This window comes from Cyrtonyx montezumae, unplaced genomic scaffold, assembly GCF_038088225.1.
Source record: "Cyrtonyx montezumae isolate F1298 unplaced genomic scaffold, pur_monq_1.0 scaffold_10, whole genome shotgun sequence".
Classification (NCBI taxonomy): domain Eukaryota; kingdom Metazoa; phylum Chordata; class Aves; order Galliformes; family Odontophoridae; genus Cyrtonyx; species Cyrtonyx montezumae.
In genome coordinates this window covers 34,552,191-34,566,868 of record NW_027071826.1, presented here as the reverse complement: position 1 = coordinate 34,566,868, position 14,678 = coordinate 34,552,191, and the positions used below count along the sequence as shown (strand labels likewise).

Genomic DNA, 14,678 nt, shown 5'->3' with positions numbered 1-14,678 from the left:
AATGAGGACTTCTGAATTTCATTCTATTATCAGCCAAGGGCAAAAAGAGTCCTTTATACTTGTTATGGGAATATAATCTACAAGGAAACTATAACTATATGAATTCTGGACATCATGGTAACGTACAATACTTTAGGAAGTTCAGGGGTTAGCTATCAGCATGGTAAAATGGAAATTTTCATAGCAAACTTCATCTAATATTGGTTAAAACCTTTATAGCAAAATATTCAAAAAGTACCCTCCACCAATCCCTGTTGTGAACCATGTAGATTTCTTGAAATTGTCCCCAAAAGCAACATTTTTCTTGTTTGTTTCCTGAAGACCTAATGCAGCAAATCCTTAGTTTTTCCTATACCACTGGATATTAGCACAGAGGCTGAAACTCAGAGAAGGCCTGTGGTTGTTGTCATACGGTCTCAGTGCAAAGACACCATTGCACAGCTCGCTCTTACAGCATAGGTTTTCTACAATTCAATCTTGTGCATCTCTTTAGGCTTGTTTCTATTCATGGACATCAAATAAAGGAGGGCATCCCAGAGATGGGAAGCAAAACTCAGGGAGCTCATGGTTTTATAAGAGACAGAATAATCAAAAAAAGATGATAATAGGGTCTTCATCATGTTTCCAGTGCTCTGGGCCAGCAATATCTGGCTGAGAGCTGGGCTCTGCAGAGCAGGGTGGCTCCTGGCAGCAAGCAAAGCTGTTTCTAAGACAGGTAGTTAATACAGATGGATCAAAGAGTTCCTTGACATTGAGTTTTGCTGTAAACAGACTACAAACAGATATCCTGCCTGAAGGTCAGCAGTGAGGGAATTTGCTACAGTTCATGGGCTCTTAAAGATGAGTCACTGTAAGGTTGCTGGATTTTCTTTCCTATTGCTTCACTTCCTCTATTTTCTCTGAAGATAAATAAGAAGTAAGAGCCTGACAATTCTCTTGAGGTCCTGCAGCTTGTTTATTTTGTGAAACTACTACTTGTTATCTAACTTTCTTGCACTTGTTAACGGCAGTTTTCCCATAAAGCTTGTCCCAAGTAAGCTAACCACAGCTTTGAGAACTGAGCTGCAGAGAAGAGAAGATCATCTCAGAAACTTGAAAATGAAGTGCTTTTTTCTGCCAATTCAATTTGCATTTCTCTATAGCTTTGTTCTAAGTAAACCTGTCCAGGTGTGTTGCTGCTCTGAGATGCAAGACTTTATGTTGCTGTTGCTTTGTTGCTCTGACTGTTTTAAAATTAGTTATAAACTGCTGTGATTCTACGTAATAGAATTTTTCTGCTATGGAGATATGCAAATGTAAAAAGATGTATTCTTTTTTTCAGATAGCCACAAGAAGTAATGACTTAGGTGAGTGACTGCAATTATTCTACCAGTAACTGAAATTTCTGGTGGGGGTTTGCTTCTCTATATTCTCCATATTTGTTATGTTTTTCTTCTTGAAAGTGCTTACCATCATCAGTGTAAAACAATTCACAGAACTCAGATGCTTTTTAAAGTCACATTCAGTTTGATTATTTATGCTGTTGTATTAAAGAAATGAAGAATTATTGAGTAGATGTTATTTGGAATGTTGTTTTCCACATGTAGCCTCAACAAATCTATTTACATTCAACTTTGATTTCTTCCCTGTTTGATATGTCACTTCCCTCTCTGCTGTATAACAAACTATTGTACATTTTTGGCATAATAACCAATAGCTACAATCTGTGATAAATATATACCAAGGAAAGGCAAGCCTGACCAGTCTTAGCGTAATATGTATACTAGGCTCGTTCAGACTGGATTCACAAATTTTTTTCTTGTATATTGGGAAATAAACCATGGTGGAAATAATTTCTTAAAGTACAAAAGCTTGGTTAGTGTATACCTCTCATCTCGCTTTTGCACTTTTCTTTGTCAACTCAGTGCACTGAGTGTTCATTTTCCTCATCTGCCAGACAGTGAAATAGCTGTGTATGAGGGAGACATTCTCCTAAGAAGAGGACAACGGAGTGCAATTAACTGTGAGAGCTGTTTATGGCCAAAGTCACAGGATGGACTAGTCAAAGTTCCAGTTAACATCTCCTCTGATTTCTGTAAGTGTATGGAAATGGATGCTGAAAAGCTAGCATTGATCTTTCAGTCTATGTTCTACTATTTTATGGTTTTGTGCCATGCATCAGATGGACTCTGAGTCCAAGTGAGAACTTAACACATCTCTTCTGTTAATCTCTTGGTCCTACAGCACTGTGGCTGAGACTCCAAGCATTTTAGGTACGAACACAAAAATATGGTTACTCAAGCAGTACTTGTTATATAAATACTAGTTAATTAATTTTAATTGCAAATAATTCATTTCTGTTAGCTACTATCCACTTTGATATTGAGCAAGTACAGAAAAAAATATATATATAACTTGTCCATGTTAGGAATGTATTTATTATAATTACCACTAGAAACAACACTTTAACACTATAACTTTCTTTCAAATAAAATAAATAAATAGAACTGTCTAGTGGAAAAGGTTGCAGGGCCAATGTCTTTGACTGGAAAATTTTGTTCCAGAAGGCTTCTTATAGGCTGTGTGGGTCCTCCATCTCTCCCCTGTTGAGAACTCTCTGGCATCAGGCTTTCCTTCAGACCCTTAAAATATCTTTGAGGGAAGCTGGGATGGAAGGTCCTGATTCCTGTTCCTGAGAAAAGGGAATCTTTTTGGTACTGGTTTTGGTGAGGAAAGCCCAGTCTTAATTGCATCTCTGTCCACGTGTTTCTAGAATTTATCTAACTCTTGTGGTTATGCAAGGGTTATTCTCTTTGCCTTGCTTTCTCCAAACTTTGAAGATGAGGAAATAGATATAAAAGGTAACTGCAGATGATTCATAATCGAGGAAGCCAAAATAGGTTGAAATGTTCAAAAGCAGATAAACATTCTAATCTATATTTGGTACCTGAATAGAAACACTGAGGTTTCTGAGCTTCCTAACACTGGCTGTCTTAAATGGTTCCAAGGGGCGTGTGGCAAACATTCATTACTTCTGATAAACAAGATGTTTTTTCCATACTTAATTACGGTCAGATGGTTCATTTGGGATACTTTAATCCAATTATTTGTATCTCAGACTTTTTTTTTTCCGTTCTGCCTAAATGAAAAAACAATGTCAGTCTTTTGCCTTTCATCAGCCAGCTCCTGCAGAATGGATATGGGCTAGGTATAATTATTAAGTATTCCTTCAAAATCTGATCAACTTGATCTCTGAAGGCTCTGTGCCTTTTAAAGTGTGTAGGGTAAAAAGGTAAAGAATGCTGTTGAGATCTAGAGGAATGCACCCTATCAAAATGCACCTTATTTTTTAGTAGCTAACCAAGTGAAACTTCTGGACCCTTTCTTATCCTAGCAGTGGCAGAGAGGTCTTGGATTGCTGATGCTCTACAAGAAGTCTCTACATTGACCTGTGTCAAGTTTGTAAATCGCACTACTGAAACAGACTATCTATATGTTGAACGTGGACAGAGGTAAGCTCCCTATCTCCTGTGTCTGAAAGTATACAAAAGGTCTTTCAGCTTCTTTTCTTTTTTGGTCTGGCTTTAAGTAACTGCCCTCCTTATATTAGGATTCAAGATTTAGACAGCAGATGAATTTTTTCATTTCTCTTTAAGCATGCTGGTAGCTATCATTCAATAGATTACAGGAAAAAATAAGAGTGAACTTCATTAAAGGTAATGGATATAATCCAAAATTTATTTCCTTATTTGAGAAAATTTAGAAGTGTAATTCTTTCAGGTTCTTTGCTTAACTACTTGAACACCTTAATCTAAGTTTGCTATACCCATTTTACACAATCATTTTCTTCCTCTGCAGTTTCTTTGTCAGCTTCCAATTCATCAACATATCTTACGCCAGTGTCTGTGTGTGTTCTCTTCAGTGGCTGCATATCTGGAGGCCCATGGTGGCATATTCAGTATATGTATTTCTTTGTATTTTCTAAATGCAACCATTTTTGTTATCAATTGCCTGTTCTTAGCTGCTGGTCTTACTTTGGAAAAATTGGAGGGCGTCAAGCAGTAGGCCTGGTGAAAAATGGCTGTATGGATAAAGGAGCAATTCAACATGAAATGAACCATGCACTGGGTTTCATCCATGAACAGGCACGGAGTGACCGGGACAAGTTTGTCAAAATTATGTGGGAACACATTATGACAGGTAAGCCCATTCAATCTTAAAAGAAAACAAACTCTTTGAGATGCAGGTGGATATTTCTTCTGAGAATGGCAGTGCAAATAATCATCATTATTAACACCTGGTGCAGCAGAGGCACATGCATTGTGGAGGGATTTCTTGTTCAGTGTGAGCTTGGTCTCCTGTGGCAGATGCAGCCTAGAAGTAGTTCTAAATTCTTGCTGTGATTGCAATCCTGAGCCCAGACTTCCCTTCTATCCACTAAACCAAGATCATAAGGATCATGAAATGTTGCAAAGAGTAAAGGATTCATCTACTTCCTGTGGTGAGCAGCACAAGCAGTAACCAGTTCAATTGCTTGAAATGATCACATTAGGAAACTACTTTTGGAAACAAAGATTATAAAGTAGTGGAATGCATTAGACAGTTAGGTAGTGATGTTTCATTAACAGTCCTTTTTTGTTGTTGTTGTTTTTTAAAAGGATATTCCTGATGTACTTCTTAGCTGTGTTTCTCTGATGCTCTTAGGCTCTTTGTCTACAGTCTGAGCTAAGGAGGAGAAATGGAGGGAAGACTATGCAAAAAAGGGGAAAGAAGATAAAAGGCAAAGATGTGCAGGGGAAATGAAGTGAAAAGATAGCTATGTTTGTGAAGGCTGTTAGTGTGTATCATCTGTTCATTAAAAAAAAAAACAACAACAATGTGGCTAACAAGGCTGATTGCGGAGAATCTCCCCCTGACTTCAGTGGTATAGAAATAGACCTCAAGACATTCTGTAGGCTCCCAGTTGTCCCACACAAACTGCTTTTCTCTTGCCAGGACTGTGTAACTATGGATGTTTGGGGTTTGTTTTTACCCCCTCAGTTTATCTTGGAGAGCATACAAATCCTTTGTTTTGACAGTATATATCCTGATCATTTACTGTCCTCTTAGCTACTTGAAACTCTACTTGTTTTTCCCAAACTTCTTGGGAACAAAACTGTACTCAGATCTGTTTTCAGTCTGAGTCACTGCACTTAAGATTCTGAGAGATTTTTATATTTTTTTCAGCGGAGATGATGGATTAAGCCCCCATGCTTGTGCAGGTCAGGACACTTAGCTCTCCAGCACATGACAAGACAGCACAGTTTGCTGGTAATGCCTCTGTCCAGACAAGCTACTGTTACTCCTTTCTTTAATAAAGCAGTTCAACAAGGTATCTAAATGCCAAACAGTAGCCACATGCTTAAATGTTCTCTGCCTTTGAAATGCATTCTTCTCTGTCCACCTCAAAAGAAGCTGTGAGGTTACTTTGAGTCAGTATAGCAGATAAGAGGAACTTAAAAATATAATTGAGTAAGGAATGCCAATGCTAGTGAGAACCAGTTTGAGATTTCACGGAGTTTTTGAAATAATGTTTACCCCAAACCTTGTATAATTTAGGAGTTTCTCTTTGCCTTTCCTAGCCCTCACTGGGACCAACACAGATGGATGTTACGGGAAGAAACTGGCTCTGATTGCAAGTTTGCCAGCCAAGTTGTGTTAACTCAAGAGTCAGATAGTCAGGATGATCTTGTGACAAGTTTCCAATGCTGAACTCTTGTCCAGATGGTTTGTTGTTTACAACCCCTCAGTTACAATAACGGAGGTACAGATGTTCAACTAGGAAGGAATGCTCCATGGTCAGGACATTAGCCCCAAGTCCATGCTGACTTGTACTCAACTCTGCTCTGATACTGCTCACCTCTCGGACAAGAGACCCAAGATGCAATTCATAAGCTCTCCAGGCAATAGAGAGAAATAGGTACATTCATATTAAGATGAGATGAAACTCTCCGTGCTTCAGAGAAAAGGAATGGTAGGGGACATTAATTCTAGTCTGCCTCTGGGCCCCAGTCCTTTGTCAATATGCTACTTTCTTACTAGAGCTTTTTTAAGGCTGAACAGATGAAGTGGGGAGGTGCTCAGCATCTATGCTGAGGGAAGCATAGCTGTATTTGGACAGATTGTTTCTAACTGGTTTTACTGTGTGCCCCTACTTCAAGAAGTCATATCATTTGGCTGTAGCCACTGCTGATGGATTTGATCAGAGTCTAAACCAGAATATGGCTGATAACTTTGGTTTGAGTAACAGGTAAACCTAGTACCTTTCTCTTGAGGTCTTATACACCTGTGTTAGCAGTTCATTGCAGATGCACAGTGGAAAGGCTTGGCAAGACAGGTTGGTAGGTCAGCGATATGTACCTCTAACTTGTTGATCTAGGTAGTCAGACAGCTTTACCTCTTAAGCTCTCAGGACATAAGCTGAATGCTTCTAATGTCCAATATAATGTACTAAAATACCTTTGGAAATAAAGGTGGAGAGATAAATACATTTCCTTGAAGAATGGAATTAGATTCATGGGTTACATTGAAACATTTTCTCATTTTCCTCAGTTTATATTCTGAAACCTGTTCGATTCAGTGGGAAAAAGCTTGTATGGACATCAGAAAGTTTTGCTTGTTTTGGAAGATCCAAGTGTGTAAGGACTCAGAACTAATAAAAGTAAATTAGTATACAGATAGCTAAGATAGCAGGCAGTGTTTGATAGCAATATTACTGCTCTAAATGAAAAATTGTTCTTCTGCCTTACAGGAGAACAAGGGAACTTCGGAAAAGTGAACTCCAAAAATCTGGGCCTTCCCTATGACTACTCCTCTGTGATGCACTATGGCGCGTAAGGTTTCTAATGTGTGCTTTCACAGCATCTACTCAGATCTAGGGAGAAGAAACTGTTCTGTACAGAGAATGATTTTTCTTTTCACTTACAATTGAGTTAATGAGTGTGATAATTAAGAGTGAATATGCTTTGTTGGCAGTATTCCTGGAAAATGGAATTGATATCAATAGCAGAAAAAACACAGGATAATGTTTTCTGTCACTATACTCACCTCTCTTACTAGAGGCCTTTGACATGGCAGTGTTCCAAAGACTGAGTCACTGGGCTAAAAACAGTTCTGAAGTCCATGATGTGTAGTAACTAGCTATCACTGCATTGATTTTAGACAATGTTATTTGGGTGCAGAGAGAAGATTATGGGTTTTTTTAACATCATTAAGGTGTGTGCTGTCACATGGAAAATATTTATCCATGAATATTACAGTTGTGTTTTAGTTCATAACTTACAAGTTTGTATATTTTATCATCTCCTTTATTTCTGTTATTCAGAAGTTGTTTCTTGCTAATACAGTGAAATAAAAATAGTGAGGTACATGAGTATGATCATGCTCATATTTCATATAAATTATTTAGAAAAGTGACTTCCTTATTTCTACAGGTATGATTTCTCCAGAACTCCTGGGAAACCAACTATTGTACCAGTTCCTAACCCTTTGGTGCCCATTGGGCAGAGAGAAGGGCTGAGTAACTTGGATGTAGCTAAAATCAACAAGCTCTACAAGTGCAGTAAGTCTTCTAAGATAGCCAGTTGAATTTTTATGGTAACCATTGTCAGAAATCCCCAAGGAACTCAGCCACCAGCTCATCCCTCCCCAGCCTACAAAAGGGCTGATATGTATGTGGAACAGAACTGTTCCTGTGCCAAGCTGCAGTCTTCTTGGGAAGGATGCTTGTATTATTGTATTAGTTTCAGTAATACCTATCACTGAGTTACGGTGACCTCTTCCCTGCCCTTTGACATAAGAAAAATCCACTAGAAATCATGGTAGTGCTTCTGTCAAAGAAAGCTCTGTAGGCTGGAAAGCGTATGAACAATCCACAGTCATGATTAAAGTTTAGTTGTATTCAGCAGTAGTACCATTGGGTTTGATTACTTTCAATTAAGAAATGACTGTGGGGCTGTAAGTATGGGTATCACATAGGCTTAATAGGACATCTTTGAGAGGAATTCCCTTGGCTTTTTGGACAGCTATATACCTCCTTGTCTGCATCAACTCCTTACTCATTCCTGAGGTATCTGAATGTCTAGAAATACTTAACATTTGTCTGAAGCAGGAACTCTTCAGCTGAGGGACACAGGAGAGTGTAAGTAAAACACCAGACATGCTCCTGTAACATACAGTTTTTGTGCTGACTACCAGTGCATAGGCTAATTGAAATATATAGTATTTGAATCTTCAGAGATGTTATTCTTGATGGAAACTAATTGAGTAAAAAATATGACTACAATTAGTGCCAAATTCTGCTTTGAATTGTGTAAGTACAGTTAAACAGTCATCAGTAATTAAAAGGAGTTCACGTTTTCTCTGGCTGAGTATGAGAGGAACACCTCTCAGCAATGACTTTTCAGTTGAACTGCAAATAAGACACTTTCTATTTAATTACATCTGTCATAGTCTCAAAGAGAACTACAAAAAGTATAGAACAGTATTCTTGGTAGCTAGGCTGGGAGTGAACCACATTCCAATAGCAATGCTACGTAATCACCTAATTAGATCTGCATGCTTGGGAAGAACTAGCTTTTGGTGAAAAAATAAATAAAAACACCAAAAACACAGACATGACATAGCCACCATCAGAAATAATAATAAAAAGGACAAAAAATCCAGTTGTCGTGGGGAAAGCACAGAGTGAAAGAAAGATGTAATCAGACACTGTATGCTAATCACTAATTTTGTAACCTGACTTCAGTGCTCTGTGTTTATTTTTTTTTTTCCCAGTGCCCATCCTTCCCTGCCTTGAATCTGTCAGGCTTTATTTTGCATATACCTAAGAATACACGTGCATTTGCTGATGGGAATTTATGTACTAATGTCATTAGAACTGCTATTGAGCAAGGTTAAGCAAGTTAATGAAAGATCCAGATCTGTTTTAGTATTCTGAAATGAGTGGGTGAAGCCCTTTTGTTTAAAAATAGTGAGTAGATGAAGTAGCTATGTATCCTTATAAGCAGATATAGTTTGCTAATGGTTTTGAATATATTTTTACACTAGGAACATCAACACAATTGTAGGCGTCATAATTATTTTTACATGTTTGACTGATCATAACTGTCTGGAAGATTTCTGTGTAGTTTTCATTCTCTTCAGTACTGTTTGGTTCTTTCCTTCAGATTGCTGTAGCTCTGTGTTGGCAAAAACCAAGGGCTCATTCTCCTCTGTCAATTACCCATCCCCATACCCAAACAATAGCAACTGCCTGTGGTTGATCCGCATCCGTCGGAATAAGGTATTCTCTAATAGAAAGCTTGAACCTCAGTGTCAGGGCTGCACTGCATTGTTGTATTATTGACATTCTGTTACATAATGAAAATAAAGTCTCAACAATTTTCATAATGCTTTTGATGATACCATGAAACATATTACATAACTTCTTTATCCAGTTAAGATGATGTGGCTTTTTAAGGATAAGCAATATTCAAACATCAGCTATTGGGTGCAGTAGCAGTGATGCTAGGTGAAATTCTACACACGTTACATAGACAATTAAATTGCAGTGACACATAGGTAGTAAAATGAAGGGAAATTCCTAGTTCACTTCATAATAATTAGGTAATTTGAACCTCCCCTGTGTATAGAAGTAAATCCAATATGTGCTTTCTTGTTTCTCAAGATTTTCCTGCAGTTTGAGGCATTTGATCTCCAAACTTCCCCAGACTGTTCCTCTGACTACATAAAAGTTTACAGTGGAAACAGCAAGAACTCTCCTGTCTTGCTGGACAAATACTGTGGGCAAGGGCCGCTGCCTTCCATTGTTGCTTCCGGATCAACAATGCTGGTAGAGTTTGCAAGTGATGAAACTTTTACAGCCACAGGATTCAAAGCCTCCTACAACAGAGGTAAGAACACTCCTTAAAAGAGCTTGGAGTACAGTATTAATTGTATCTGTGTGGAAGAACTGAATGTTTTCCAACACCTAATCCAGTATCTGCAGTAGTCTTCACACCTGCATAGGTATTACTAACACAGAAGGATAAGCAGTGATGGTGCTGAAGGTGAGCAGTAGGCAAAACAGGAGGTTGCATGGGTCTCACACTAAGAATTCTGAGTGATCATTCACATTCTTCTCAGAGTGTCTGCTAGGCGTCTTCACATCTTTAGAGGAATTAATGTAAATAAGAACAATGCATCGACCGTGACTAGTATGAGCAGTGCAAGAACAAAAAGCCTGAAAAATGCCAAGGGAAATCATGCCAAAGAGAAGTGAAGCCAAGATCTGGTTCATATGTTATTGAAGATTTTAGAGCATTTTATGCAACAGGAGAGAATAACCTTGGGTAACTTACGCTTTCTGAATTCAACATTTGTTACACTGCATGAAACTCAGTCCTTGCTATGCTCACTTCAGGGGTGCCTGTTTCACAGGCATAAAAAATGCATAGTGGGCAGCTAGAGAAAGTTTTGTTGTGCTGCAACATGCTTTCAGTTAGAAGGCAGTGATCAAAACAACTGGTTATTGTCTTATTTCAGCTTAAACTGCAAATTTTTTAAAACATAAATTGAAGACATCTTAGGAATGTATCATTGTTTTATTCTTTTTGCATTAGGCTTGATGGAATAATTTCTAGATGGCATTAGATCTAGCTCAGCAATGCAATCTCAAATACTTAACCTAATTCTTTTCTGAAATTCTTATAAGGTAGTTCCATTACAATGCTATGTTAATGTGGGAACACAAAAGACAAATACAGCTTTAGATTCATCTGTTCCCTGTCCTCTACAGGCTTTTTTTAGCAGCCAAGTTTTCAGTTCCTTCAGTACAACTGCTGATAAAACACTAAGCAATGAAAATCTACTGCTCAAATATTTTCTTTGTAGTGCATTCTTTCCTGGCTTGAAGAAAGAATACAGAAGAGCATGAGCAAGCTTCTTTCTACTGTCAAAATACTTGTTAATTTATCTTTCTCTGGTTTTTTTTTTTCCAACTACTCAGTGAATTGTGGAGGTACTTTCACAGACTCCAGTGGAGTCATCACCTCTCCAAACTACCCCAGTAAATACCCCAAAAACCGGGCATGCTTCTGGGTCATCAGCTCTCCAGTAGGATATAAGGTAAAGAACTGATTCTATCACTAGTTTCAGTAACGTTCCCTAACAGAATCAATTTTTTTTTTGCCTTGCAGAATAACAGCTGTAATGGCATTCTCAGGGTGAAAATCTGAACACATAAATTCAGTTTAAGACCTTATGTTGGCTCTTGGTATTTGAGGTGATCATCAAGGGAAAATCTTAACATGTGTAAGTGCAACTTTTATGAGTTCAGCTTGTACTTTGCAGGCTTTGCTCATAATAGTCCCTAGGTAAGAGCTCCCACTAGAAAACTGATATATTGCACAGGTGTTGTTTTTGTATTTCTTGAGAAAGAAATTTAAAGCGTACAAAATGGATCTCATCTCTTGCTGCTTCTTTCTGACCAAACGCTTATGAACTAAGCAAACAATTTGCTAATAATTTGTATTACAATACAGGAGCAGGACATGGGGTGAATATGGAATGAAAACAGGGCCTGTACATAAAGGATTTAAACCATTTGTACTGTTAAATGAAAAGGCTAAGAGAAAATGATATAATCCAGAAACTGTGCTTTCATTGTATTTCCTTCAGATCTCTCTTAAAATGTTATTCTTTGAGTTGGAAGATAATGACAGATGCATCTATGACTATTTGCTCATACATGATGGAAGCCAACCTATGTCACCAGCAGCTGGCCCTTACTGTGGGACAAAGAAGGTTGCTAACTTCACATCCACTGCAAACTTTGTGCTGGTTGAATTTCACAGTGACACAGTATGGGAGTTTCCTGGATTCAAGTTGAGCTATACATTTCATAGGTAATGCTATAGAGATGGGAACTGGAAAAGGCAGAATGAAATTATGAGACCAATTAGCTACTGCTTCTGAGGTTCTAAGCTTTCTGTTATAGTAATCCTATTAATGGTGTTACACGGCCAGATACAGTGGAGAAACTAAGTAAACAGAAGCAGACTCTTGGTAACTTGTAGCACTAGAAACCACCCATGAAAAATCTTGGAATATCTCTATGAAGCAACTTCAGCCTGTATTCTGACAATATTTCTATGTAACCCTAATCTACATTCCAGTATGCATACATAAGCCTTCAGACCCACTTACTTTGCTTGGAAGCTAAGCTTTATACAGCAGGTATAAGTGCAGTAGTTAGACTGGGCATGACCACGTCGCACTGAAGATGCTGCACAGGAATGTTAACATGCATTTCAACTCTAATTGCATCACTTTCTTAAGCATAAACAGAGCAGAGAACAGACTTGACTGAAGAAACTCAAGAATGGCAGGAACAAGCAGTTAAAGAGAAGGAATGGAGGGAAGCACCCACTGCTGCCACTTCGTACAAGAAAGCCATGGCCTGAATCAGGCATTGAAATCTTCCTTTGGAATATTACTTTTTTTTTTTTTTTTTTCCAAAATGAAGTCTGAAAGCAAGATGGGAAACCCACTGAATAGAAATAGAGCCAACAATTTTGGAGATCATCATATTAGGTGTGAAGTATCTTGACTTCAGAGCAGCATCTCCTACCTTTTGCAAGCCTGAAGAAGAGAAAAGATCACTACTCTGGACAGACAACACTTTGCTTTTACTTGGTATATCAAGAGTTAAATGCTGCCACCAAACTGGTGTAGGATAAAATGTAATAAATTTTCTTGCATCAGCTATACCTTTGTGAAGAACATGTAGAAAATGCCAGTTTGATTTCCCAGTGCCAGGAAGGCTGCTAAGAAAATCTTGAATTATGCAGGTTTTATTATATATATATATGGGTTTTTTTTTAAGGATCTGTGTTGTTTTGCTTTTTAATCCCTGGAAAATTTTTACACTCAGAAGAATGTGGTAAGTTGTGACCATAAAGGTCTAGAGCCTTCCTGCACTGTGTTAGGAAACTGCATGTAAAGCAGACAATAAATACTTGTTCTTGTGAACTCTGATCTGGCTATGCAAACTATTGAGGAAATCAAGTAAGGGAAAAACTCTTGGGTGACCGTGGCATAAGCTTGGGGTAGTACCTGTTTGGTATTATCTCTTTATGTTACAAATAAAATACTTTCTTCTTATTGTGTTTTTGCAGAGAAATGCTGATGTAGTAGAATACAGTATATTCTCCTTTCTTAGTTTGGCAGATAATTTGGATGCAGAACCTGAGGGCTACACCTGTACTGCAGCCAGAGGCACACTAGTCTGCCAAAAACTGGTGCTGTTTTTAACAAGCTGCAGCAGGCAAAACTCATCAAACATGGCTCTGGGTGCCTAAGTGTTTTGGATCTCATTCAGGATGCAAACTCCATGATCTTTCCTCCAATGTTTATGGAAGTATGATCCCATTCATGAAGGATACTAACTTTTGTTTACAAAAAGCTCATGAGAGCTAGAGGAACTCGGAGACAGCAATGTTTTGTATGGTATGTATGTACAAATGTGTGTCTTCCAGTTCAACACAGCTCATGTCCCACTGGATTTATGTTTTCCAGGTTTGTAGAGAGTACAGACCCCATTTTCATGGAAATGGGGAGAATTCTGAGATCTTAACCTAAACTTCAGACTATACAAATACTAATTCTCCCTGAGGCTGACTTTCGAGGAGGGATGAAAGTAATAACCCCCAGTGCAAGCTTGAATGGATTCCTAGTTTAAATATGCAGTGCTGACAGCTTTGATGGTAACTTGATTACTAGTTCAGATTTTCTTTTTGTGGCCTGATGTGGGGCTCTGCTATCAGACTTCCTAGGTTCCGTGTTTTAATGTTCAAAAGTGAAGCATGAATAACACATGAAACAGCAACTTACTGCATATAGGAATACGAGTGTTGCAGCTAGTCCCTAGGAATATAGTATTAAATAGAAATCCTGGATGTGGGAATGTAGCATGACCGAGGTGCTTTATTCGTAAGATTTGTAAGCAAGCCCTTTCTTCAGTTATGTCAGAAGCCTTAAGGGCAGACAGCTTGGCTATAATAATTCAACTCTCGTTTGTTTTGAAAGCATCAATGCAACAGTACTACTGATGTAGGCTGTATTCAGGAATGCATTTTCTGAAATACATTATTCATAAGTTGCCTCTTTCTCATGAAGGTTTTTTTTGTCTGAAGTCTAAAATTTCCATGTTTCATCAGTTATGTTAGGGGTCCTCATTAACTGCTTTCCTTAATGAATAGTCAGGTTAACTGGAGCTTCCACACATGTTTCAGACTATTTACCACTCCCTTCTGCAGATATCAAAAGCTTCAATGTTTCTACAGCTGCTTTTGAATTTGTGCCAGCAGTCTCCAGTTACATTTGTCATTTTGCTATAAATTTGTGGCTCACCAAACAGAGAAATGCAACATACAAAACTTTCTTCGCATAACAACTACTGTTTTCACATTTTCACCCACGGTTAGCTATGAATCTTAATGGAGGTTTTATAAAATTCAGATACCTGCTACAAGCCCAAGTATACCCAATAGCTCAGCATAAGAGGACGTGCATCTAATATACAATAATCAGCCCAGAATGGACATTATCCATGTGTAATAATAACATAGAGGCTTGCTATTAATGTTCAGTTTCTGAAATACATGAATTAATATTTACTA

The 14,678-nt window shown here is 38.1% G+C and overlaps 1 protein-coding gene across 1 annotated transcript; it reads left to right on the top strand.

The window, feature by feature from the left end:
- The first annotated feature begins 1,098 nt into the window (after positions 1 to 1,098).
- Positions 1,099 to 12,122, top strand: LOC136060913 (astacin-like metalloendopeptidase). Its single transcript, XM_065755716.1, has 11 exons — positions 1,099 to 1,167; positions 1,322 to 1,346; positions 1,937 to 2,074; positions 3,374 to 3,491; positions 4,001 to 4,179; positions 6,770 to 6,851; positions 7,452 to 7,579; positions 9,186 to 9,301; positions 9,686 to 9,911; positions 11,006 to 11,124; positions 11,677 to 12,122. The coding sequence occupies exons 1-11, from the start codon at positions 1,099 to 1,101 to the stop codon at positions 11,905 to 11,907; spliced, it is 1,431 nt and encodes a 476-aa protein (XP_065611788.1). The 3' UTR covers positions 11,908 to 12,122.
- The last annotated feature ends 2,556 nt before the right edge of the window (positions 12,123 to 14,678 follow it).